This window comes from Tenebrio molitor, chromosome 6, assembly GCF_963966145.1.
Source record: "Tenebrio molitor chromosome 6, icTenMoli1.1, whole genome shotgun sequence".
NCBI classification, from domain to species: domain Eukaryota; kingdom Metazoa; phylum Arthropoda; class Insecta; order Coleoptera; family Tenebrionidae; genus Tenebrio; species Tenebrio molitor.
This window is the reverse complement of record NC_091051.1, coordinates 1,356,210-1,384,196: the sequence shown is the minus strand read 5'-3', so window position 1 is coordinate 1,384,196 and position 27,987 is coordinate 1,356,210. Positions and strand designations below refer to the sequence as shown.

General features: G+C 42.3%; 1 protein-coding gene across 3 annotated transcripts in view; it reads right to left on the bottom strand.

The window, feature by feature from the left end:
- The window catches only part of rg (rugose), a 164,831-nt gene that overhangs the window by 77,781 nt on the left and 59,063 nt on the right, over window positions 1-27,987 (bottom strand). For all 3 annotated transcript variants that reach the window (XM_069050419.1, XM_069050420.1, XM_069050422.1), the window contains exons 3-13: window positions 6,005-6,131; window positions 5,838-5,938; window positions 5,689-5,784; window positions 5,176-5,297; window positions 4,992-5,118; window positions 4,815-4,934; window positions 3,209-3,355; window positions 3,031-3,147; window positions 2,575-2,715; window positions 2,373-2,518; window positions 2,101-2,314 (exon numbers count right to left, since the gene is read on the bottom strand). In XM_069050419.1, the coding sequence (XP_068906520.1) occupies window positions 2,101-2,314; window positions 2,373-2,518; window positions 2,575-2,715; window positions 3,031-3,147; window positions 3,209-3,355; window positions 4,815-4,934; window positions 4,992-5,118; window positions 5,176-5,297; window positions 5,689-5,784; window positions 5,838-5,938; window positions 6,005-6,131 (1,458 nt within the window). The remainder of the gene's footprint in view (window positions 1-2,100; window positions 2,315-2,372; window positions 2,519-2,574; window positions 2,716-3,030; window positions 3,148-3,208; window positions 3,356-4,814; window positions 4,935-4,991; window positions 5,119-5,175; window positions 5,298-5,688; window positions 5,785-5,837; window positions 5,939-6,004; window positions 6,132-27,987) is intronic.

Genomic DNA, 27,987 nt, shown 5'->3' with positions numbered 1-27,987 from the left:
TACAAATAGGCTCATTATTATACCGAAAACAGTTTAATAATGAAGCATATTATTAAACTGTTTTTGGTAACTTTTAGCTTTTGTTATATTGGTAACATCGGCCGTTTGACGTCAGGCGTCAAGGTAACGAATGAAGCTACAGTCCATTTTTATTTTAAATCAGCTGTCAAAATGTTGTCAAGTTGGTATGAGTAATTGAAAGTGCATTTCACAATATAGGTTGGCAACGTCGAGCCGTGCAAGGTCATCGACGCTGTCATTGCGCGTAACTGTCATTTGCGTTTGCGTTGAAAAATTAACGCAGAAAATTTGAAAAGGTGCCTTCGTAGTGTACAGAGAGTGAAAAAATAGCCCTGATTCGGTACGCGAAGAGTTGAAAGGTGACAACCCTGAATTGAGTAAAAAGGCGATTTGTGAGAAAGCTTCAAACATAGTCAATGTGTCGTATTAAATACCTATTTTCTAAATTCTCATTTATTTCCGTAACTACTTTTTTAGAATAGATGCGTTGGACGTCTGCAATCATATGTGATGGCTTTAAAACGACAAAATGTATGCAACCCCGAAAAAAATTATGTTTTCTTCATTGTTTAAACTGCAAATGTGTTTCACTACAAAAAATCGTTGTGTTCCAAAGTCCACTTCAATGTACCTAAACGAAAGTACATGCTCTACAAAATCTCTTTAAATACAATACATAAACCTACATTTCACTGGAACACTGACTACGTTGGACATTTCAATTACGTTAGACAGACTGGCAGACATAACCTCAATTTTGACGTGGGGGGAATTGTTGTACAGTTGGTCGGAAAGTGCAGGTTTTAGGGTAACACAGTATGGTCTTTTACAAAGTTTTGACACTGACAGCTGATTTAAAAAAAAAGGTAATTATACAGTTTAGGTCGACAAATCTGACGCATGCGCAACTGGAACTCCGAAATTCCAAAACTCAGTGAATTTAAAACTGGGCTCAATATATACGGGTCCAGCATGAAGCATTGTCTGTTTTTAGGTACTTTAAATATTTAAAATAAATTGTTATTAAACAATATGGTAACATCGCTAGCAAAATCCGCGTGAGATTCAATCATTTGCGCATGCGTCAGATTTGTCGGCCTAAAGTGTATAATTACCAAAAAAAAGACTATACGAGGTAAATTTCATAAATATAACCTTACATTTTTGTGACAACTGTCTGTTGTCAACCCACGCGAAAGTCCCTAGTCTAGTATGAATATGAAAGCTCGAGCAGCCGAAATTTCAGGGATTAGTAAAAGCAAAGTAGATAAAACTAGTATATTATACTATTGTTGATGACATTTTTTTTTGTGTTTGGCCAGACCAGGATTGATAGAAATCCTCAATTGTTTGTTCGTGTTTTAAAAAGAGTAATGCGACGAGAAAAACAAAATTTCAAAAGAATCAGACCTTTATTTGAATATTTAAACACATTGCAGTCACAATCAAAATTTCCGAAAGTTTTTATTACGCTCGTTTTCGATTCTCTTTGACACTAGAGAAAACGACAAAAAACCCACAGCAGCCTGAAAGACTTTTCTTGTTCGTCTGAGGATAGAAAAAAAAAAAACCCACAACACTTCAGGTTTTTTTTAAACTTCTTTATAAATCAACAGGCGCAGTTGCTCCAAGGAAAATTTTCCGAGCGTGGGTTAAAATTTCGATTAAAACACAAATGAATCAGTCTAATTAAAATAAATGTGAAGTTCTGCACGGCACAAATAACCAAATTAAACTTGTTCGGTTGGTTCAAGGAATTTTTTGAATTTATCTGTGATCAAACAAGATTTGACCGGACTAATTGGCAAACGATTTCGGATCGTATTAATTGGGTAAACGAAACAGTTAATAAAAAAAGACACATTTACTATCCTAGACGGCATCGCACTAACGATTAAACTACAGTTTAATCCATGCTCTAACGCCAATTAATACAATTAACTCGATCTACGATAAAAACAAAACGTCATGCATAATGATGTAAAATAATAATAACAATACACTTCCTGTAATAGATGTTCGTATTAACTATATCAGTGTTGTCCCCCTACGCGGGGCAGACGCTCGCGAACACCCTACCTGTTTGAGAAGTAGTTCGCTGTTGGCGCTGAGACAGGTGACGAGGTACTTGGTGAGGCTGAGGAAAGAGCCGAGCACGTCCAAAGTGAGGTGTTCCCTCGACGACCTCTGCAGCATGAAGCTGATGACCAAAAATCCTCGGTTCTGTATCATGTGCTGCTGGACGGTCTGCGACGTCTCCACCAGTTCGCAGATGAAGCCCAGGAGCTTTGAGCTGCGAAGAGAGCGGTGCGTGGGAGAAAGTAACGGGGATCGATCGACGATCAACTCACCATAAAGTGGGATCTCTCTTGAAATCCGACGAACCGTTCGTCTCGTAAGGCAAATCCAACTGGGAGAAAAGAGGAAATAACACCTGGATGCCGCCGATCGAGTTCAGGGTGCTGTGGATGGAATGCGTTATCACAGCTTTCACATCCTGCAAAAGGACAATTGGGCCAGATTTTCGGAGCGGCGATCGTGATCTAGACTCACTTGCAACATGAGAGCGTGGGGGGTGTGGACGAAGTAAGATATATTTCCTTTGGGAGCGGACTGCAAGCAGAGCTGGCTGTCCGTAGCCACTGGGTTGTACATGAAGACGATGGCGCCTGACAGCTTCCCGTCGTACAACACCTGCGGATTTATTAAAGAAAAATTGCGTCGGAACAGTGACAAATTCGACGCTCGAAAAATCTAATCTAAATGCAGAAAACACCTAACTCTAAGCTAAACCATGCACGTCTCGCTCGAATCTACTCGGGAAAAAAACGGCAAACGACCATCGAAGCAGGCGGAACAAATAAAGAGGCCAAGAACTAAGCGTTTCTGACACTTGCGTCTATTCACTTCCTGGTTGACAGAGAGTTCAGACCTGACCCGATAATTTCGTGGGAGAGATCGAGTAACATGGTGCGGTAAAAAAGTCGAATAAAAAAAATAAATGCTTACGGCTCGTGCATCTGTTGCAGTCAGAGACATGCTAGAGGTGGACTCGTCATTATCACTCACCCTTTTATGATTGTCGGGTAAATTAATGTTACATTCGTTATCGAATCGAAACTGACTCTGGAAAAGAAACAAGATGGGTGAGGTGAGTCAGCGAGGGTGCACTCTCTCGTTTGCTCACTTTATATCCGGGTCCTAATCGGTGCATCGCGCAAATCTGATGGGTGGTCAGGGCCTCGCTGAACAGATAAATCGCGGACATTTGCCCGCAGAACACCCTCTCCTCGTCCAGTTCCGGAGTGGCGCCGATGTAGCATTTGTCGAAAGGCTGGAACGGAGATGGGAAAGTTGCGACTCCACGAGCTCAGAACAACTCTCAGAGAGAAGCGAGATAGCTCGCACAGGAGTTATCAAGTTTCGCTACGTACCGGTCGGTGGATACGCGGCTTTAGCGTTTTCGAAAAATGTCCCAAAAACATGCTTTCGAGAGAGAAAACGAGTACGAGTGAGGAAAACAAATTTAAAAAAACACTCCCGAGAGGATTGTTATACAGGGTGTCTTCAAATTATCGTATTCTGAGTTCGAGGCTTAGTAGGGGACATCCTGTTGACCAAGTAAAAATGTAAAAAAAAATTGCTGTCACTGAAAAAAATATCAAAGTTGCCAATATTTGTTCAAAAGTACCTGATTAATATTCTAGCTATGTTGTACTTCCCTTTTGATCAAAAATTGGAAAAATAAAACATTTATTTTTTCGAGATAAAGCTGTTTTTTCAAGAAATGTCTTCATTTATATTTTAATATTTTACATAATCATCCTAACCATATTTCAAAATGAATGTCAACCATTTATATTTTTTATTTGAAGAAAACATGACGAAAAGTTTGAACCTTCAGACCCATATATCTTTGTAAAACCCCCCCCCTGTTTTTTATTTTATTTTTTCGAAATTCCTGAGGTTTTTCCCTACAAGACCCCCCACTTGGAATACGTTAATTTTGCGACACCCTGTATCAACTTCCTGTGGTAACTGGCTTAAGGATTTTCGAAAAACGTTAAAATAAATGTGATTAATTTTTTGTTATATTTTTAATTAGGCGTTAAGACAGGTCTAAAAAAAGATTAAAAACAATTCCGAAACAAATTTTTATTTCATGTTTAATTATTATTCTTCTTCAGCTTCCCGCTTTGCATTCATTTTCAATATAAATTTTTGAATAAAAAACCCGAACGTAATATCATTCTTATTTTTTTAATCAAATCTCATATTTCCACCGACGAAAAAATAATAAAAAAGCAAACGCAATTCACGGAATTGTTTTTTTTTAATGCCCAGTTGATAACTACGAAAAGCAGCGGCGAAACACACTTCCACGTTCTTCTGATCATCGAATCAAAATGAAAAATGACATTTATGTAACACGAAAAATGAGCAACTGTTTCAAAACACGGATGTTTTATGGCCCCCCAGTTACATACAAGACCCTCGCGCTATAGAGGGTCGTTTTAAATCTAATGTCTGGTCATAAAACGATTATTTTTATTTTCGTGTAGTTATCCGGAGTTTTCAGAGCGCGTCCTTTTATTCTTTCATAACGTTACTTTAACAGCTTTGCGTTAACACGAGAAGAGAATATTAATAAAAATCCGAGGGAAGAGAGCCAAGAACACTAGTCTTCCTAGAAAAAATCATTTCGAATTTCTACCTCCTCGTCGAGGCTTTAAGGTTTTTCTTTCATCCGGAAGTTGTCTTTAAAAGATTTTAATTTTTTATGGAGCACTCACGTCGTTTGTGGAGACGAACCACGCCATTTCAGTACTGGAGGCGAGCTGTCCGTTGACCAAACACTTGATTTCGCTCTTCGTCCAACGATTGTAAATATAAACAACGGCCAACATGTACCACTGCAACGAACAATAATTAGCGGTGAAGCGACGTCCGTTTGATGTTATCCCTTTTACCTTCCTCGGTTGGAATTCGTATTTGACGCAGTGCTGGAAGCCCTTACCCTTGATTTTCATTGATGTTAAAACCAAACAATTGCCGACGAAATGAGCGGTGTAACCCACACCTTTGCTCGTTTTAAAACTGAAATTACGAAAAGGCATTAACCGGACCTCTCTCTCTGCCACACCGTGACCTCACCAGTACAGATAGGGCTTCTCCCTCTCGATGTTGACGGAATTGATGGGGTCCAAGCGAAACCACGTCGTGAAAGTGAAACCGCTCTCGTACGGCCACTTCGCCAATGGCGGGAGGACGATGGCCTGCCAATTAAGAAAAAAAAAATTGTTTTGGTAAAATCGGGAATCTTCTGGGGGACAAAGAATAACAGCGAAAAACTTCCAGTTGGGCAAACAAAAGCACGCAGTGCACTCGACAAACATGGAAAACCAATTCGGAGCATTGTTAACGCGTTTATCGTTGTAGTTAACGCAAAAAAAACCAACAAGAGTCCCTGAAGGATCTTTTGTGTAGTGGCAATCCGAGCCGTAAGGGTGGGTACACTCCGGAGCGATGGTGAAAGATGATCCCGGAGTCGAATTAACCTGACCTAATAAAGTTGTTTTCGCGACGAGCGGCGGAAACGGCCGACGAAAACACATCGCCCCCTCGTTCTTATTAACGGAAACGGAAATGGAAATAAACAACCCTTACCGATCCCTTTCGCCCCGGAAAACTGAAGAAAACGTCCGGTCCGGTTCTCTGGGGCATCTGTCTCAGCACGTTGAGGAGCTTGGCCGAGTGACGGGGCTGTAAAACACGCGATTACAAAAGTGACACGGTGGCGGCGAGAAAACACTCACCCATTTGGCGTTAATGGCTTTCATGGCACCGAACAATAATTTCAGCTCTTTCACCGTGATGCTGTAGCTGGCCAGGACGCCCAGCATTTCGATCAGGAGGTCTGAAAGAAAGCAAGCGCACGGCTCACCCTGTTGTGTTCTTTTTTCGCTGCAATCCCGTAAATTACCTGCGACGACAACGTCCGCATTCCGCAACCTCTTCAGTACATGTTCTATGAGGCCGACGTCCGTGCAGGCCTGCAAATTGCGAACGCTCTTTCGGAGGATGGCGATGAAGACGCTCCATATTTCAGCCTGGAAAGCGAAAATAAAATCACTGGAAGTTGTCGTCGTCGATCGGTACGGTCGAGATTTAACCCCCGGAGCCGTTTCGTAACGCGGGATGGTGCCGCCGCGTTCCGGCGGCTCCGGGCCCGAGGCGCCTCTCTAATTTGCTTCGTCGGACGGACTGAACCGGGGAAATAAAACAGCTCATTAAAAAATGAAATAAAGAGGAAGATAATCAAAGCGCGTTTCGGGTGTGTCGAAACGAGATCAGAAGCCCAAGGTTCATTATTAAATTGGGGCGCAAACGGGGGCTCGATCGCGACCCGCATACTCCTATGCCAGATAATTTCCTTTTATCCCGACTAGAAATAAAAAACTAGATAACAAAACGGGAGACGGGAGTAGGTATTGAAATTAGGACGGTAAATCAAAATCGTGCTCCCAACCTCTTGGACATAAAAAAAACCTTTTGTACAAAAGAGATTGTGAGCCCCGAGTTTTATTTCTATTCTGTTTGGAGGGTACTTATACTAAATTAAATAAAAAAATTCCCAAGCAAAATAACACAATTTTTTATTTGTCTCCAAACCTACGTGGGGTGCAGGATCAGAACCCAAAAACAAATTATTCGATTTTACAAATATTTTCACCGCGAAATTGTAAACGTGTTGGGAAATGAAGAAAATTTTTGTAAAATCTCAATTTACTCGTTTCGTCCAAACACACGTTTAAAAATAGCGTTTTTAAATTAGTATTTTAATTAAACCTGAAACGATAATAAAATTGTGTTTATCAATATTAATTCGCGTATTTTCCAACTTGATCATGTTAAACAATAAAAAATATGTCGAACATGTTTTTTCATGTGAGTATTGATTTTTCCAGTTCTGTAATTTATTTCGACGAATATAAAAAATTGCGACCGATTCTTATAAACCTGGTTCGTACAAGAGCAAAACGTCGAACGAGTTGTAAGGGTTCAAGAGTTCAGAGCAAGATGAATGCCGGTCTTTCAGGGATGTTACAACTAGCTGAAAAAATTCCTGAATATTAATGAAACGATCTGACAATAAGAACTATCGTTCATCCTTTTCCGGTTGAAAAAAAAAACACCATTCGGGTAGTGGTAGAATACCATGCATGCATTTCATTATTTTATTTTTATTTAATTTTCTTTGTAAAGCACCAATTTTGTCAAGCTAGGCAACCATTAAAACCAATTCGTCCTGAGGGTTGCATATCGTAAATCATACTAACATTATTCGATTTCTGTTGAAAGAGTCGGCAAATTTTCAACGCCTACTAGGATCCCACATTCATTTATACTTATATTACGTTACAATTAACATTTTAATATTTTATCCGGCGCATCCGCCATTCTCGTCCACTCAACCTGTCAACCAACTGCACCCAATAATAATAAAAAGCAAAACCAACTAATAAATCTCCACGTCCCATCGCCTATGCCGTACGCTCGTGTTAATCCCAACGTCCCACTCTCGGACCTCTTCATCCCCCCCGTCATCAATGAATGGTCCACACTTTTATGCAAATGATTTTTTAATGGCCCCGACCCGATAAACAATTCGCTTGTAGTGGCGGTGGACGCGACGGCCTAATCGTGTTTTTGTCGTTGATTGACGTCTCGTCGAGAGGCCACCAGGTCGAGCATTGATGTCACCTGCCGCCCATTCTCTTCACCGCGTGTGACATGCGATCCGAACAGATGACACCCGTTCCACTGTCCGATTCATAAATCACGATGACGGATCGGGGGCGGCGTGCCGTGTCCGAGGTGCGAACGCGTCGACTCGTCGTCCTTTTTGCATCGAGAAAGGGCGTCGCTGGACGTCTCAATCCTGCGACAGGACTGCCATAAACTGGCGTTTACTGGCCGCGATTGATGTAAGTCTTGCGCAAGGAAGCGACGTGTCTCGGTATAAAATACGCCTTATTGATTGGATAAACGGGAGACAGTTTTAAAAGTGTCACGGCGTTCCATCATCGTCAGAAAAATAGACAAACCTCGAGGAAACCGACGACGACAGAATCGACAAAATCAGTGCGGAGGAGGACGATCTCTAATTAAATTCACACTTCGATTGGTTCAAAGGCGAATAATTAAAAGAAGTCGCGAGTAATTAATTTGACTGGGAAATATATAAAAGTTCCTCTTTACGATCGAGGAGCTTTTAAATGATTCCATTTTTATTATAAGAGGATTAAGGCAAATTCGTCGACGCACAAAGAAGGATTTATTCCTTACCTCTTTATTTTTTGCAAGAACCTATCGATCCGTACATATTACGAAATCTGAAAAGGGTTTTGCCGTCCGAGTTTGACTAAATATAAACTTTCCGAACGAATTTAATACAATTCGAGGCTCGATGAACCGGTCCAGGTAAAAGCTCCGAAACAAAGCAACGGAAACATCGTACAGCTTCGCACGAGGGCGAGCTTTTTCATGAAACCGAAACCGCATAACCCTTTATTATTCGGTGAATTTTTAAATGAAAACCTCGACGAATGAAAGGCCTCGTTCTCCGTCGAAGTAAACCGGTCAATTAGCTTAAAATGTCGCCGCAATAATAAACCGTCACGGACGATCGGACATAAAATTAATCGCGTTCTGGCGGCGAATGGCCCGAAAAACGTCGCCAAATTACAACAAATAATCGAGAAATAAGTAGCGCGAAACACTCGTCCCCGTTTAAAATTCCCTCGGCAGTTAAAATCATCGCGGCAAGAATTTATCGTTCGTGATGGCCTCGATCGGTGTGCTCTTTTCCGGTGGCGTTTGCGGAAATTACAGCGAATGCGACAAAACAGGATCAGGAACCGAGGGGAAGAGCTTAATTGACCGTTAACTGCAGCGTGCAGTCGTCAAAGCGCCGAGCTTTTTCGGATCAGGCAATATGTAACGATCCAATTTGGATCCTTCGAAGGAGCGTTTTAAAGTTGTCTTCTTTCGATTATCTCATCAAATTTTCTAAATGACCCGGCTTACAGTTACTGCCGAGCCATTTCAAGGATCCAGATGTCTGCAGCGCTCGACGCATCGGCCACCACCGTGGAATCTAATTTCGCGAATCTCCCGAATTAAACTGTGATTCTTGCGGTCTTTAGTGGAGAAAAATCGTGTTTTTCCGTGATTTAGTAAAAAAAAAAAAATTCCGTGCCGACCCGGCGCATCCACCGTTATCCTTCATCTTCACATTCAAAGGGTTAACAAAAACGTGACTCAAAGATGACAAACCACTGGTGAGGCTCAAAATCACGAGACTGACTTTTATTGATTTGCTGCAATTCGAGAACTGGACAATGTGATTTTTTATTAGAACTTTCAGAAAACATTTAAAAAATATTTCAACCAATAACAATTGTTGTCAGTCAGGTGAAATTGGAGTATTTCGCGGCGCGCTCTTGAAAGTGACCACTCTAAGCTATAGTTGTTTGTACCGTGAGATCGAAAAAAAAAATTTATTAGAGTAGGCGCTGTCCAAACATTTCAGTTGGCTATTCGTGAGATTTCAATTAACAGATGTCAGTCTTAAAAGTTAGGTTAGTGATTTTGAGAATGTTGAAATATTGATTTTCATAAAGAATCGAATTTCAATTATGCGTGAGCGAAAGTCCGTGAGCGAAAGTGAAACCTTCACCCACTGGTAACCATGGATACAGACCCGCAACAAAATTTTAATTGAAGTTGACTACACTTCCTGGTGGTATGTTGATTTAAAACACTCGCCAAATACCTAGCTTCACCTGGAATTCGGGGATGAATAATTACCCGACGCCCTCCGTGATAATTTTGATAAATTCCGTCCCGAATCCGGAACCCGGAATGAGTTACGGGCGCCGGAATCGAAAAACACAAGATGACGTCTCGGACATCTTAAATTGCATCGCACGGGCCCGGAGCCAGCCCGGAAAGGTCAAATGGAAACGGACGTGACCATCTTTTACACCAGAGGCACAACTCTCGAGCGGAATTGCCAGTTCAACCAGAAGTGCTCCCGTATTTACGACGGACGCCGTGGCGGCCCCGACCCCCGACATAATTCAACTTTCCACCTGACCTTTCGCGGGGACGGGGGCGGCGAACAAAAAAATTCGTCTCGCTCGGGCGGCGGCGGCCACGAATTACGCCACTTTAAAATTTTAAGGAGCTCTCGACGTGAATAATACAATCGCCGTGTAACATCTTGTCGTTCGGCTGCTCATTGTTAAAACATACGATTCCTGTGGGTCGCTGCGTTCTTTCATAATTCAGTTTCGGGGGACTTTCGGTTATGGAGTTTGGGAACTTTGACGGATAAATATTAATTCGGGGGGGTGAGGCAGCGGCGTGGTGGGCCGACCGGGGGTGGGTTTTCGATGGGAAAAAGACCGCCTCGACTTGTCATCACCTCGGCATTTCGTCGTTCACTTTCTAACTCAATAATGGAACATAAGGCACGTTGTTTGGCCCGTTATTGTACCGGCAAATTAAATTAGCAGACATGAATATGCAAATAGTGTACAAGACCGGCTGTGCAACGAATATTGTATGCGAATCGAGGGCCCGGAATAAGGTAAATATTGTTTAATGCCTCCCGATTATTAGCCGAAGTTGGAAGGTAATAATCACGCAATTGTTCGACCGACAACGAACATTTCAATTTTTCGCGAAATGTCAAAAGCGAAAAAAAAACCACACAATTGCGTGGGAGAGATCACTTTTTCTCCTTATTTAAAAGGTCCCGACCAGGAATCGATTCGGGACAACAAATAAAATAAATAATAAAATAAGTTTATTAAAGACACCGAATTTGTAAGAAACTATGACTTCCCTCGGGGAGAGAAACTTTGCGAAACCTTTCGCAAACTCCCTCCAAGCATTACCCGGAGCTTTTACTCGGTTCCAGTGGTTTCTGGAAATTTCTCTCCGGGATTAGTTTCGCGAATGTTATTCATATAAAGATTTTAACGAAATTAATCGCAAAAAAACCATCACTTTCGCACAACTTTCATATCGGAGATCTCGCATTTATTGCAGAGTCCTGGTACGTGTCTCGGAATTGCGAGGATAAGGATCCGGGGATAAATCACTTTCAGCAAGGATTCTTATCAACACAAGTTTTTATTTTGATTAAACGGACGTGGAACGCTCCAGGTCTAGTTGTGAGGATGACACTAGAGATTTATTTGGGCAAAACGAAGCGATCGCTCTGTGCACTTTCCGTGCAGATTTCACCCTTTCCCGTACACTTGGAGCCATTTTTGCGTAACATAATGCTCCGGGAAAAATTCAATTAAGTGGGGGATGATTACGGGATTACGCGGCAAAGCCGTTTCGAGAGCCGACAAATGCACTTATTAAGCGGGGGGGTGGAAAAATTGCAAACGTCGACTCACATTAACGACCCCCCGGAACGTTTCACTCGAGCGGGTGTGTCGACACTTGAATGTTTTATTAGATTTCAGTTTCCACTGAAATTTGTTTGTCGACGACAACGTTTAGATAAGTTCGAGGGTGCGAGGAGGTCGTTCCGGGTGCCATTGTTGTTTCGAAATAAATATTCCGCCAAACTGGAAGCATCCCCGGAATTTATTTAGGAAACTGGGATGAATCTCGGCGGGCTTCATTAAACAGATTGATGCCGCCGCCGAAATGAGACGTAACGTTCCATTTTATTAGTGCGCACGAAAAAAATCTTCTTCTTCGAGGGGGTTGTTGTGAATAACGATCCCGCGAATCATTCCCTATTAAAAGTTGGCAACTCGTCGGGAGTTTCTCAACTCGCAACGCATTATTAAATAAGTTGCGGGAGATTTGTCGAAATCTCCCGGAAAAATCCGGCACCGAATTAACGGACGAACGCGTGGGGAGGGAAATCGAACGTGACGGCATCGACGAGACGACTTCTTCGCTGTTTTCGTCGGGACGAGAAATGATTAATTGGCGGCGTGGGGCGGCGGTCGACCGCGGAGTTTTCACCCGGGCTCGGTCGAAACAATAAACCGCGCAATAAACACCCGAGTGCCGGGCTCGGAGTCGACAATGGCGGCCTAAAGAGTCGCCTCCCAGGAGGGCGATAGGCCAGGATGTAAGGAGGAAGCGGTCCGGCGGCCTCCTCGCACCGGACTCTAAATCCAGATGGATGAGACCGGACGTGCTGAAGCCACGAGATAGCGCATGCAAATATCTACCAGGGGATTTATTGTAGTTGAGCTTTCCCTCTCCGTGTGTCTCACGAGAATTTTAACTTTTTTACACGTCCTTATCTCCCCGAGCCACGTACATCTTTCACGTGAGGGATGAACAGACGATTCTAATCTACTTACGGGAACAATCTCGCTAAAGGGTTTTGTTTGTCCGGGATCGGGGTATCGCGCTTTTTTTCCCCACTTACGGGGGCGAACATTTTTCCGCCGGGCCGAACGGCGGATAATCAATTACGCCCCAACAAAAAGAAATCAAGGATTCGGGACCTCCTCTAAGTGGTCCTATTAGTACGAAATCACGTACAGGACGGACCGTTAGAGGTGAGCAGCGAGATTGGTTCGTCTGGAGCGACGCCTGGAAACATCTGATGTGCAGATTATCGCGGGTGGCTCCCGAAATTAAAGAGGATCGCTTTCGGAAAAATTGGACGAGCATCGGAGGATTTGGAACGTTGGTCTTGAAAGTTGCATTTCAACTGGAATTGCTAATGTGCAGTTGGCGGAGTTGGAGGGAAATTTCCCGCTGCGGTTCTATGTATCGCTATGGTCACTACAAAATCAATAAAACTAATCTCGTTAGTGCACCCTGATCCAAACTAGTTTGCTCGGACAAACGTTTGGATAGATAATAATCATGTTAGTTGCGATCCACCAGATGTTGCACCAAATAAGGGAACAAAAAAAAATTAAAAAGTGCACAGCTTAAGTAATGATGAAGGGTGGAAGTGATTTACTGTGAATGCGAGGAATGAAGAAGAGAATATTGTTCCCGATGACACATTGCTGCAAATGGAAAATTATCTTGAAGTTAACTTTAAGTTAAAATTTAATTTCAAACGGACTCGACAAAATCCAACGTGACAATTCTGAATGAATATGTTAGTTAATAAGCGGATTTGTGCAAGGCGCTAAGAATCTATTCAAATATGTAATACGTTTTTTTAAAGAGCTTGAATTTAAAACAATTACTTTTTGGCCTCCTCAACTGTAAATGACATGTTTACACATTTTGAACAGCTAGGGTATCTTGATTTTTACACACTAATCAAACTATCTGTCATTTTACCGCACGGAGTGTGTAAAATAACAAGAAAATTTTAAGCTTTGTGAAACCTTCAAAAAAATGTTTAGCTTGCCACAAGTAAAGTCCATTTATACTAAGACAAGATACCGCTACCATCAATCCGCTCAATTTTCAAAAATGAACAGAAATTTATTATTTTCTTCTAAAGTCTGATGGCGCTATCTTGTGGTGTAAATCGTAAGCGTGTCAGTTATCGGTATAATAGATAACTTTCTGCCATTTCATTACTAATGCGGTAGGCATTTTACAGCGCTCGGTTTTTGTTAAAACACTCCCGCTGCGTGGTCGTGTTTCAATCTAAAAACCTCGCGCTGTAAAATATATTCTACCGCATATGTAATGTAAATAACTATTGCATCAATAATTGGGTGCAATAAAAAAGTTTTATTAGGAAGAAAATTAGAAAATGTAGATAAATCCCTGAAATATACATTTTATTTCCCTTGGCCGTTTAATTTTTTTATTGGGTCCAATTCCGGCAGTCGAATTCGGTGGAAATCGGGTTCAAATGAAAGCATTCGCTGAGCTAAATTCAAAAATAACGAGGCTCTTCAATGCTAGTTTGTCATTTTGAAGCGATCAACCGGGAGTTTGGTCATCAAATTTAAAATTTGATAACTCGGCTACCTTTGACCTTATCCCAAATTTTTTCGCACAAAATTCATCACGGAATCGTGACAAATTCAACGGGACTAGAATCGTTGCTCTCGATGCCCTAACAAGGAGGTTACATTTCGTCGAAAATTAAATTTTTTCCAATTGTGTCAAAAAATGTTATCTCTCGAATTGGTTAACAAGTGGCATCACAATTAAAAAAGTCTTAAAAGAAGGACCTAACATTCTGAATTCAGCAATAGCAAAAGCTCCTCTCTCCGATTCGTTTTTATCGAAGACGAGCAAGAAATACACCAAGAATGGACAACTCACAATGAATCTGAAAAGTTCGTGACTTGCCAAATAAAAAGCTACATTTCTCTTTTTGCAATTTTATTTTATTTTTCAATATCGTCTCCTTGGATATCAACGCACCTTGTCCAACCACGCTCCAACGCGTTTATCCCATCTCGGATCTGTGATTTCCCGGGCTCCTCGAAACAACGATCAACTTAAAATTTGGGCTCCTCATCTGAGAAAATTTGCTTCTCACTAGGTCATTTTTTGAGATTTGGCAACAAATGGAAGTCAAAAATATTAATTAGGAATCAAATCTTTAGCTCTATCTTCACCTACAGGAGAACAATATTTTCTCACTAGTGAGCAAAGTGAATGTTTTGCGAGTTTGTCGATAAAGGGCGCCAAATATGTTGTACAGAAAGTTTTTTAAATCTGTTTTTAAAATACTTTCTGACTATTAACAACTATTTTTTTTTTGTAGTCTTTCCCCTTTCACCACTCCTGGCCCATCAGGTGTCTTGCGGTCGGCTTGTTTTTTCCTCTCTTTTTCCTTATGTGGTGCGGCGGGGCTCCGGAGGTTCCTTCCTTGGAAAAAAATCCTCCCCCTTCGGCGAGATTCGAACCCACTAGCGCCGGGACCGTGACCTCGGAGCGCTGTCTCCGACAGCCATGCGGCCACCGACCTACCAAAGCTTGTTTTATTTTTGACTTATATTAAAATTGGATTTTTGGTTTTACGTTCTGAACAAAGAGAAGTACGTTGCTATCTTTATGGCTACTGTTGCGTGTTATGTAGATATGCCAGTAGATAAATTTAATGTTCCGTAATGAAAACTGGGTTTCCAGGAATAATATTGGCTTAGTCAAAGGTGAGACAACTATGGAATTGTTGCCGCAGTCAGCTCCGTTATGACGTAAATCGTACAAATTGCTCTGATTTGATGATGATTTCAGATTTCAGTTTTGCCACGACCCCGCCAAAACATTAAAAGACGACATCGTCGTCATCGGTGAGCGCAACTAGCCGTTCCGACCAAAATCTACATTAATTGCTATTTGTCAGTATCAGAGGCGTGTTTGTGTGTGTTCACATTGCAAAACAAATTTGCCCATGCAAAATCAATAGAGCAGATCCCGTTATGTCGGTAGTGCGTATTAGTTGGGCCAACATGACAGCCATAATAACGCCAGCGACGTAACCCCCTGCCAGGCAATAATCATATTAATTGCCGGTGAGCAGATTCCAACGGGTGAACGGGTCATTGCTTACGGTTTGGTCCTGATAAGGTCAACTCCGGCAACATAATTGTGCGTACGGCATTGTCCCGATTACGACGACGGTCGGCAGAGACTGATTCACGGCAATTTACCGTCAGCAAACTCCCGGTTATCTCTAATCATAAAACGGATCAGCGCCGCACCAATAATAAACCACTCCGTCCGGGTCCGACCTGCATAATTCACCGCTAATTACCGGAGTCGGTGCGCCGGAAACGGAGATTCCGGACTTGGATTTTTTCCCCTGGCTCTCGCGGGAGCCGGCACGCACCTAATTATGACGGCCGTCGACGTCTCCGAACTAATTCCGAATACTCGTGAAACTTGTTAGGAGTCGTCCCACCCCCGCCGCCAACTTTTCTCCAAATTTCGTCTCCACGGAGGCGCATAGATTATTCAATTTTGCGTGCGTATTACCACGGGCGCACTCTAATTCGCCAGAATCAGTTTTAACTCGCTTAAATTTCTCGCGTTACACGTTACAACTTGGAGGCTCAACCGTCGAGGAGCGCCGCCCCGGAGGACGACAAAAATAGAGGCTCTTATTGATTGAGCGCGGTAACTTGGATACGTTTTCAGACGGGAAAAAATTCGACTTCGACAAAAAGCCGACGAAAAACGGTTTTTATTCCGGAACTATCGGGGCTCGATTAGCAAACGTTGGCTCGCGAGGAGCGTTTTCCGAAGAGGAATTCGGTGGTGCTAGAATCGTTGCCCCAAGCGCAATGTCAAAGAAAAAACGCTCATTTGAAACTTTTGGCAAACAAAGAGTTTGATTTTCCGGTGCCATTTTGTCATCCAGGAGCGACCAACAGAGATTCTCATCGTAAAATTCAAAATTCGATAACTCGGCTATTTTGAAACCAATCTCAATTTTTTTGAAGTCAAATTGATCAGGAGCACGACACAAATCCAAGGATTCCCGAACCGTTGTTGTCGATGTCTTCATAAGGAATTTATGGTCATCCTTATTTCGTCAAAAATCGAAAAATTTCAAAGGGGTTGTCAAAAAAAATTGTGTCAGATTCGGTTCAAATCGTTCTCAAATTAAAGTATCCAACGAGCTGAATTCAAAAATGGCAATATGTCTTCCTTAGGACGCCGTTTTGACAATTTTCGAAAAAAAATTGTTTTCGGATTGACAAGTTCAATTCAAGACTAACTCCCGACGCCATTTCGACCTCAAGAAGCGACCAACAGAGATCCATCGCGTCAAATTAAAAATTATATAGGTGTCCCAAAAAAAAAGACGAGTCCATAAGTCTTTTATTTATTGAAGGATTTTAATTATTTATACACCAAATTAAATGGTTATGAATAGGCTACAAAAAGGCCTAATAAATTCCCGTATAGCCCTAAGGGCTTCAAGGCTAAACTGTCAAAAAAAAATGTTTTTAATGGGAACACATAATTTTTTTTAGTAATTCTAATAGAGATTTTTATTCTGAAAACAACAGTGTATTACAAGTATACACTTACATACCAAAAATACAAAAAAAGAAATTGTAAAAAACGCTTCTATCTTCTATACCTACTCCATTTTGCGCTAATCATTGGCCGCATATCTGCGCAATCCCATATGTTATTATTTGTCATTTGTTTTTCCAGCTAACTTAATTTGGTTATTACATTGTAATGCAATGTATTTTGATAGCTTCTTGCTTGGTGTTCGTCATTTGTTTCAAAAGTTTGTGTTATTTTTTTTATGTGAAGTTATATTTGTGATACATTGTTGTTTTCAGAATAAGAATCTCTATCAGAATTACTACAAAAAAATATGTATTCCCATTTGAAAAAAAAATATTTTGACAGTTTAGCCTTGAAGCCGTTGGAGCTATACGTGAATTTAGTAGGCCGTTTTGTAGCCTATTCACAATCATTTAATTTGGTGTATAGATAATTAAAATCCTCCGATAAATAAGGGAGCTATGGACTCGTCTTTTTTTTTGGGGGGACACTCTGTATAACTCGGTTACCTTGGATGCAATCGCAACTTCTTTTACACCAAATTTATCAGGAGAACGAGACGAATCCCACCAAGCCTGAATTGTTGCTATCGCGACCCTGATAAGAGAGTCATGACCTTATACATATTTCAGCTTTTCAGAGCTTTCTGGACGGAGCCAACCCAGCAAATTGGCACACCTTCCTTCGTGCTTTCGATCATTTTCAAATTAAACATCATACGACTGTGTTCGATTCGGTGGAACAGTTCATTTGAGAGATTGACAATCGCGTTCGATTCATTTTAACAGCTCCACAAGCACTCTCGACATTTTTACAACGAAAGCGACAATAAATCTCCTCCCTTTGAAAATAATGTCGGGGAGTGGTTTAGGTCAGATTAAAAATTTGGCGAGAGTGGAGCAGGTGGAGTACGCCTCGGTCGCTTCAAGTGTTGTGCGAAAATGGCGGACGCTCCCGGTCGAAAGCTCTAAATTGGTGACTGCGCCCGAATAAATTAAGTTCGCGTTTAAACACCAGTTAAGCCCGGTGCAGATGCTCGTGCTGGCGAGAGCGGACGCTCCGTCTTCGCCGCCCAGAAAACCGCAATCATATTACTCTTCCGTCGCTCGGAGATGTTGCGTTTCTGTCACGAAGTGAATTTCAATTTCGATTGTGCCGCACCGGGATTCATTAAAAACTACTTTGGCGTGTCGCGGAGGCGACGCCGGAGAGTCCTTAATAAATGTGCATTAAGTTGATATCTTCAGTAACAAAGAGCACTGGAGCGAGTCAAATCCGATTTTAAAATGAACGCGCTTTTTAGCCTTGCCGGGTGTATTTATGTTAAGGCGTTATTTCTTCTTTAAGCGCATTTTTATGAAAGAGCTTTTATCGCATAATTCTTCATCCCGCGCGGCTCGTCTACCACCCACAAAAATACTATTACAAGACGGAAGGAACGAGCTTAACGACGCACTCGTCCCGCAACTATCGAGCTTTCGCCCGAACGCGATTAAAATTTTTTGTTTGTTCCTCAAAAACGAGAACGCGAATTGCACCGCCTAAGCCGAGCTTTATTAATTAGCGACTGAAAAATTCGTTTGTCGCGACAAAACCGTCCAGCTCGCGCATATTTCCCCCGGATTTTGATGTGAAACATTTTAAACACTAATTCCATTAGAGACAGAGTCCGCGGTAATCGTCACGTACACGTTACAAAGTAAACACCGCCGCCAGATCCTGATTAATTTACACATGACTCAATTTTTTCGCAGCATCCACCAGCTAATTCGAAAAACTCCGGAATTACGCGGACGCGTGATGATGAACCCGACAATCGTCGACGGATCTGCATGGAAATGCGGGGGCGGCTCCGAACCCATCGTCCAACCCCCGCCGGTAATTGGGTTACGTGTAGGTACACTCGTACCAGCGGCCGAATCAAACTGTCAATGGTAGTTAACGGGACCCAAAGTGCAACTCAAACACGCACCGCTCCGATATTAATTGTATTGGTGGTTGCCGACGCGCCGAAAATTGTTATCGAATATCGAATTGGGAATAACCGAAATCGGGAACGAATATACATATTTTCGTGGCAAATATTTGCACGATCGGGGTCTTTCCACCTCGCAACAAATTATTCGACGGGGGCACAATAAAAGCCGGACGAGGGGTGATGCTTTCGCGCTTTACGACGGGGTCAATATTGTGTTATTCATAACCCCGCGGACGTGGCGACGTTATTATCTTCGTCGGGGTGAATTTAATTTTTGACGAGGTGTCGACGAAATCGCCTCCGAGGCGTCTTCCAGGCGACTCTAATTATTACGTTCGCGTATTCGTGCTGCTCTTATCGGTCTCTCCTTCGACGGCTTCTTCATCTAAACAAGCATCGATGCCGCATCCTTGGCCGATTTAATGTGATAACGTCGTTTCGGTGTGTATCGATTCCTACGACAATCCATTAAATATGACTCCATCTCGTATAACGAAATTTTCCATGGAACAGATACGATATTTATTTGTGCGGGCCCTCATAAAAAATGTAACTTTAAGTGGTATTAAGGAAAAAATGTTTTTGCAGAATATTATGTTCTTCCGAAAGATTTTCCTTTGGGAAAAGATGTATCTCGGGCACGGCACGATCGACGGAAATGGTGGATGCCCCAGTACCAAAAAGTATCATACAACAAGAGCTGTCACTGTTCTGAAACAGGCGTCGCATAATAAAAATGTACTGTCGCGGACAGAAAAAAGTGGGACAATGTTTTGTCGCCAATGTAAATTGGTTTATTCTTTCTATGGTTACTATTAAAATATTTATTTATTTTCCATAGTTGGCCATTTTACCTAAAAATCTCTTAATAAGCCTTGTCCTACATTTTTCTGTCCGCGACTGTATTACTACGAATTCAAGTGGAGAAGAAGAATGACTAGTTGGTGACAACATAGTTGCTCTTCAAAGAATGATAGATGAGTTGAAATGTCCCGCCTCGGGCGGCACCTCCGCGAGTCGTCCCTCATACCGCCCCGATCTGATGCACGCATAAACGCCAATAACAAGATCTGCCCCGAATCGCATCAGAACGCGTGTCGAAACGGAAAAACGTTCCCGAAACCTATCGCCTCGCATTACGGTTGACTGCCGATCCGCAACGTGATTTCCCATCTATTTCCCCGCAGGAGTGGAGGGCGCCGCATCTAGGCACGTCGAAAAGCGCACCCCGAAAATTTAAATAATCGCAGCGAGGAGGACACATCATCCGGTCCCGTCACAAGTTAAAGTTTTATTAGGAGTTTGTTTATCCAGGGCGGAAGTTAGGGAGTGCGTGGCGATGCTATCTAAAAACTTTCACCCTTCCACTAATGGAACGGATTAAGCGTAAACTTCCAACCCTCACGGGGGCAATTCCATCATTTCCTTCTTAGCTTAATCGGACACGATTAAGAGCGGTGTCAGTGTCGGATCGCGGAAAGAGTGCGACGACACATTCTCGAGGGCGCAACACCCCCCGGATAGGCGCTCGACGGCGAACGATATAAGCGGAAGAAATTGCGAGATCGCGGTCGGAATTTCAAAAACCCATCCGACGTTTAAAATTCCCGGAACGAAATCATCCGCGCGCTCGCAACGATACACGCCAGGAAAATATCGAAAATCGCAATAAAATCCCCTTTATTGACACCCGAATGGATAACGTCCAAGTCCTGGAAACTTTTCAACCGGGGAGTGTTTCAGGGTAAACGGGGGAAGTGATTGTGGCGTCTCGAAGGACGACGTGTAATGACAGGAAAGAAGTCGGACCATAAATCAACCGAACACAATGAGATGTTCTCGCCGAGGATTTCCACCAGGAGGGAGACTTTCTGGCGAGTGCGGAATTCCCCACTCCATCGCAGCCAACGGACACTGTTTCCCCAAAAAGTCTCCACTTTCGCCGTCATACCTAGAGCTTCAGTTTCAAAGCTCGCGAAGCAATTTCTCTGATCTCCGGCGATACGACTGTAACGTTAAACGTCAGAATTCAGCTTTCTTGCGCCCTTTGTCCCGGCTTTTCGCGAGCGAAATCATCGAAACAATGCCGCTTCTTTCTCCTTTAGTTAACTCCAGATTCTCCCCGAGGGTTACGCGCGATATTTGCTTTGTCCATTCCGGAAATTTCTGATGAAACCCAAAAACTGACTCCGGAAACGTACGTCGACGGCGCGAACGAAAAACCTTCCAATTGTGCTTCCGGCACCGGAGCTTTCTCGCGGCTTATTAATAAGCTTACGACTCGAACCTCGTCGATTGTGTACATCACTTTCGGGGGCGAAAATTCTTCCGGTGTCGATCGATGCCTCCCATGGCAACTCTTAAAATTTCCCGTTAAATCAAGCGAAAGTTCGCCGAATTACCGAAACAAATCGCCGGATTCCTCCTCCTCGAAAGAGAGAGAGCCTAATTTGCCGATTTGAAATGCTAAACGAGGAAATCGGTGGCGGCGACGCTCCGGAAATATGCGTAATTGTCGATGACTCGAAAAACTCCGGAAGTAGTGCCCGTGATGACGTATTGTGACACGGCGAAAATTTGCGACAGCACAATTGTCAGGGGGGTGTGGAATATATTGTCGTTGGCGGTCGTGTTCCAAATTAGCAACATGTGTGGCGAAGTTAATTTATCGATTGTTCATAGAGTATTTAGAGAAATGATATACTGGCGCTGGAACATCCCGTTTCTATGGTTGCCAGAGCATGTGGGTGTTAATTGGACGGCGAACAGTCGTCACTTTGACAGAACCAAAACGTCACAGCCTCATCGTCGTTTTTACCCCCGCCATAACCCTCCCCGTCCTAATTTTACTTAATTATACGAATAAAAAGTCCCTTTCCGCCTGTCTGCATGTTCCGCGTCTTGCTCCGAACAGTTTAACGATCTGCTACAGACACAACTGTAACGCTTATCAGCTGCAAGCGAGCACCCCCGTTGTCTCGAACAGTGGTGCGCGTCGCCCGGAGCCCCTCGAGCGCGCCACACTTCCACCACATCCTCCACCGAACCGAGTCGCCCCGAGATTACCGAGACCTACACAAATTACACGCAATCACGACCTCCTCAGCCAGCGGGACGTCTTATTTGCCGAGCGAAACGCTGCGAATTCGCTAAACAGCCCCCGATGTGTTTACAAATTTCGTTGGCGTCGGCGGGGGCAACGGCCCGTGAGACGGTAATCAGGACGATGGGCGAAAAACTCGCCCCATTTGGGTACCACGGAGAGGGGGCTCCTCCTGGACGCACGTTGCGGAAAACGGGAGACGCAGTCCCGGAATTGAGTTGCTTCAAACAAACGCGACAAATCGGTTTTGAACGGTTTATTGCGCCAAACGGGATAAAGACATTTTCAAATATCTAGCTGGAACGGTGAGGGGAAAAAATGCACCTATGTAATGTAAAAATGGTGGATGCGCCGGAAAATAAAACTTGGTGTTAAACGCATATACAGTGTCTATAAATGATTGTGGCATCGAAGTAGGCTTTGAAAGTGTGCCAACTCTTTCACCGTAAATCGAATAATATTAGTCTGATCTACGATATGCAACCCCAGAACAAAATTGGTTTTACTGCTTGCCTAGCTTGACAAAATTAACACTTGCAAAAAATTAAATAACAATAAATTATTGATAGGTTCCAACAGTCTCAACAAATTATGTATTTATTAAACATTTAAGAAGAAGGTAAATAACATCAAAAAAACCAGGAACACAAGGAACAACAAAGCACGACTTCGAAAGCGGAAATGAGGTAAGTTGACTTTTTGTTTACATTTTGTGAATATTTGACAATTTGCAATTACTCAATTAGTAATGGATGAATTTAAAGGGGGTAGCAAATTCAAATTCCAGAGCCCTCTGCGATCCCACATTCTTTTATAGACAGTCTGTACAAATAGTATTGTCTAGAATCTAGATCTTATTGTGAAAAAAAAAGAACGAAGACAATCTTAGTTTTCTGTTGTTGAAATGGTGAATGCCCAAAGAAATTTAAAAATTATTTTGTTTTCCAAAGGATAGAAGAAATACAGAAATTGTATTTTATACATTTTATTGTAATAAAAAAATTAAACAATAAGAAGAAAAGATTTCAAAGTGGGGAAAAATAAAATTGGTGGATGCGCTGGGAAAACAGCAAAAGCATATATGCCAGTGTTTGTTGTTTCTAGAATTAATGTGAAAACTGCATTTGATAGATCTTACTGATGTACAAAAGGCCACAAAAAATAACACGGGGCTACGAGAATTAAACAAACAATTCCTTTGTCTTGCCTTAGGACAGAATAAATGTGAAAACTGTATTTCATAGACTTTACTGAAATAAAAGAAATGTGGAAAATCCCAAATTCCTATTTTTACGGTAAGGATAAAATTAACAATATAGGTGAAAAAAAAAATTCATTTTTCCATGATCCACTAGTGAGGAAAAAATTTTTTCTCACTAGTGAGCAAAGTGTAATGTTTTGCAAGTTTGTCGATAGAGGACGCCAACTATGTTCTACAGAAGGTTTTTTAATCTGTTTTTTAAATACTTTCTTAATACTAATAACTAAAGCTTGTCTTATTTTCGACTTATTTAAATTTTTAACCCGTTATTTAGATTTCAATTGACGAAAAAACGTGAAATTGCTTGGGGTAAACTTCTGGAAAAATTCATGCTAAATGCATTGTGTGTTGGTATCACTGATTAAACTAAAATCAGTAAACACGCAACGCCTAACAACATAACCTCTTTTGTTTGGAATTTTGTTGATCCTGTTTTTGTTGTGAAAAACTGTTTTCGTGAGTTGCCTGTTGGGCTAATTTTGTAGAAGTTACTGTTTCAGTGATTTTAACAGTTAGTGTTGCAGATAAATAAGTTTACGTTAAAATAACCTCATTTTTTACTCTTGTCATGTTTTTGTCATTTTGATTTATTTACATTAAAAAATAGTGATTTGCGGCATAATAAGCGGTAGGCACTGCAATTAACTCAAAATTCAAAAATTGACAAAAAAAAATGCTGCCCGAAATTTCGATTCCGCGGCTGTATTTTTCATCATGGAAAAAATCAGATTCAAGGCGCACTTAGCCGGTTGGGACCCTCGCCTACGGCTCAGACGCCCAACTTCCGTCCTCGTGATTAAATGCACTACTTTCCTCACTTGTATTGAAAATAGCTATTCTTCGTTGTTCCCGAGGACAGAACAAATGTGAATATTGTGTTTTATACATTTCACTGTGATAAAAAGAATGGAGAATTTACCGATACTTTCACAACATAATCTAAATGCAACAAAATGGTGGATGCGCCGGGAAATTTAAAAAATACAGTAGAACAAAGATAAAATCTCCATTTCATAATTTCGTTTTGCAAATGAGCAAGTAATCAAACCGACGCGACTGGTACGATAAAAGAACCACCCCCTCCTCCTCATTACGGCAGAATCGTTCATTATAGACAGACGTCGAGAAAACTCTTCTAGGGAGGATCAAATCGCGACAAAACAATCTCTCCCACGCGAATTTTTGCAATAATTCAGCGGTGTCCGGCACACGAACCCCCGTCATCATTCGCACGACTCCGTCCTCGTTAATTGTGACAAAAATAGAGCGGTGGAGTGATTCGGGGGGTGTGAGGGAGACTCATCAGGGGCCGCTGATGGCTCGGCATAAATTTGCAAAGTTTCACGCCTTATGTTTATGGAGAAGATGTTGGCAAGTGCATTGTAGTGGATGTAATAGTGACTCGCTTCCCGGATGCATTTGCAATGGTAATCACCGGCTCTTTCTTATCCTGCGACGTCTTCATGCACAACTCGACGATCCAATTCCAAAATTCGAAGACGACGTCCTCGACAGACTCCAAAAAAAATCCCATTTCTCGGGGACTCATCTATTGTCGACTCTCTGACCTAACATCTTGATTGATTGCTCTTTAATTTGCGCACGAGAGATTAATATTCGTCGAGGAGTTGCCAGTCGAAAACACGGCCTTGTCGATTGTTGAATTTGGGGAAAAATGCAGACACCATTTATTTTCTCTCCGGTCAAGCCCCCTTTCGCTCTTCTCCCCTTCTGCAGCGAGTCAGGCGCGCCTCGTGTTAACATATTTTCGTATTCTAAACTTATAAGCGTGAGCTTTTAACAGCGCATTTCATTTTCGTTTGAATGCCGAGAGCTTTGTCGTGTTTTCTTCCTGGCAATTTGAAACAAACAGGATACCCACTCTCCGTTTTTGTTCAAATAAGAGAATTGAAAACTCCGGGCGGAGCATCTGCCGCCCCCCGCCGCCGCCGACACCGTCGATCAATCCGATTCGATTTGAGGACGACATCGAAAAATTCAAAACTAATAAATCTCCGTCTGCGCCGCGACGGAATTAAGGTCTTACATGTGTAAAATTTATGGTCGCAGGATGGGGTAACAAGACGACACAAGGAAAAAAAACAGGATAAAAAAACGTCTGTTTCTGAAATGGGAAGAAGGAAGCGCACGCTCTTATCTTGAAAGTTTCAAGACGCGATCCGGACCAGACGCCCTTATTTGAATTATGTAAAGAAAAAAAATTCTCGGATAACTAAAAAAACAACGATAAATCCGTCATTACGCCGAATCAGGAGACAAAAAATCTCGGGAACGTGCCGTGACGGAAGTCGGAGAAAATTGAAGCGAGGGGGAGAAGAGCGAGACCTATACGAGATGTAACAACTTCCCGGAAAAATCCGCGAACAATGAAATTTATTTGGCAATTCGCCGGTGAAGATTAATACGCGCCCATCGCGCCGATAGCTGTAAAATCAAAATAATGATGGGAATTGGCACGCCGCCGCTCCATACGCTCATTTATCAAGATTTTCCGGTTCTCCCCGGATGAAATATCGTAGACGGCTCCCGTTCCTCCGGACCAATTGAGCATTAACGAAAAGTTGTGCAATATCGTTCGGGGTCGTATCGCAACTCGGTACAGAAAGTTGGTCCGCGGAGGCGGCCAACTCGTAATTGAGCGGAGGTGTGATTTAAGAGCCAATCTGGATCGGGATCCATCGAGCCGGACCGGGCCAGGTGCGGTTTCCCTCTTTCGCCGTTAATTCGACAAGATCGATGGACCGGTCAGCTGATGCCCGGAGTCGCGGTTCCTCCGGAAATTATTAATTGGAAAAGCGAGATTTCCGGAGCACAATGGCGCCCGATAAAAACAATAACTTCCGTTATTCATGGGAAAAGTGTAAAAAGACGCTGCGGGAGCAAAACCGGCGGATCTCATGAATCATGCCGCGGACTTAAAGGAACGGTATCGGAGGAATCTCCCGATAAAAATACACGCGAAGAGACAAAGGAGAAGCCGCAATTCGCATGCGGTTTTTATAGATACGTCCCCGAAGGATAAATTTACGACTACTACATCTTTTTGGTTTTTTTTCCGAAAGTGCAACTTTTATCTGCGGCGAAACGAGTGCAGCACGTGTAAAAGCGTCCGCAACGACTATTGTGAAATATTGCCAGGAATATGACCAAACAGACCGGAATTCAGATTGCGAAAATAAAACTAACACCACTTTCGTGATTTTTCATTCGGCTCGCGATAGTCACGACCGGGAGAAAAAAATCTCATTAAGCCCCAGATATTGGAAGTACGTCGTGATGAAAATAACTTCCATTTTCGTCGATTTATCCGAACGTAAATATTTCGCGATGTTTACAAACAATCCGGGCGCATCCACCATTTTTCCGATTGACGTCCTCCGGGAACGTTAAATCACCGATATCGAATTCCCCGAGGAGGGTCCGCACTAGAAATCTAGATAAGAATCGGAGCAGTCAGCTTAATTAGCAATTTAGGAAAGGTCGGCGGTTCGAACGTGACGACGCCGCCGTCTTAACAGATAAGCGGAGGAACGAATCGGAAAAACACACGGGAAAGGGGGCGGCGGCGGCGATAATTATCGCAGTCGGGACGAGATAAAGACGTCACTTAACGTACGCCCGCTGTAGGCGTACTAGCGCCAATAATAATTATAATAATAGTTCCCTTGATTGTGAGGCGAAGGAAACTCAAGTGAAATCAAATCGCTATGATCTGCCTAATGAGGGTTCAGAATCGTGGGGAGCGCGGCCAAAGTAATAAAACGTACGGGGTGCCGCTTTTATTTCTCATCAGCCCCAAATTGGTTTTATCGCCGGTGGGAAGGGCTGCGCGCAAATATTTTGACTTCGGATCGGAGGGTAATTGCCAACACGAAAAAATTCCAAAAAACATCGCACGTCTAGTCGTGCGAACGCTCTTGATGATCCTGATTGGTCTCGAAGACACGTTGGAAAATTCCTCGGTTGGTCGTGGAGCCAGATGAAATCTTAAAACAGCACTGCATAAATCATGTTCTCGCAAAAAACAAGGAAAAACACCACAAAAGTCTTCCCGAGCAGAAGTAATATAAATTGCAAAAATGGTGGATGTGCCGGGAAATAAAATACCAATTCCTTGTTGTCCCTTAGGATGGAAACATGTAAAAATTGTGCGCTACAGGAGTCATTGAAATATAAAGAATTGAGAAAATACAAAGAGCGAAATTGATATCACTGTTCTGTAACAAAATCCTCCCGGGCCAAATACAGGTGTAGAATTTTGAGCGTTGAATTCAAATTTTAAAGCGTAAACCATTTTTGAGGGATATCGAAATGATGGAAAAACGATTTTCTTCGTTTTTGAGAAAATACTTGTGTAGTTAATGGCTGTATTATTTATGTTTGTGAGAGTCGGGAATAAAATTTTGCAACATCATAATTTTACTCTTGATTTTCTAGAAAAGCGCAAAACACTGAAAAAACCATTTAAATGTTATCATATCCCCCTTAGATGCTGTGGCATCGAATTTTGCACTCTTCAAGACGCTTCCTTGAGACTATAAACATCATAATTTAACCTTGTTCATTTTTTAGAAAAACCCAAAAAACTGA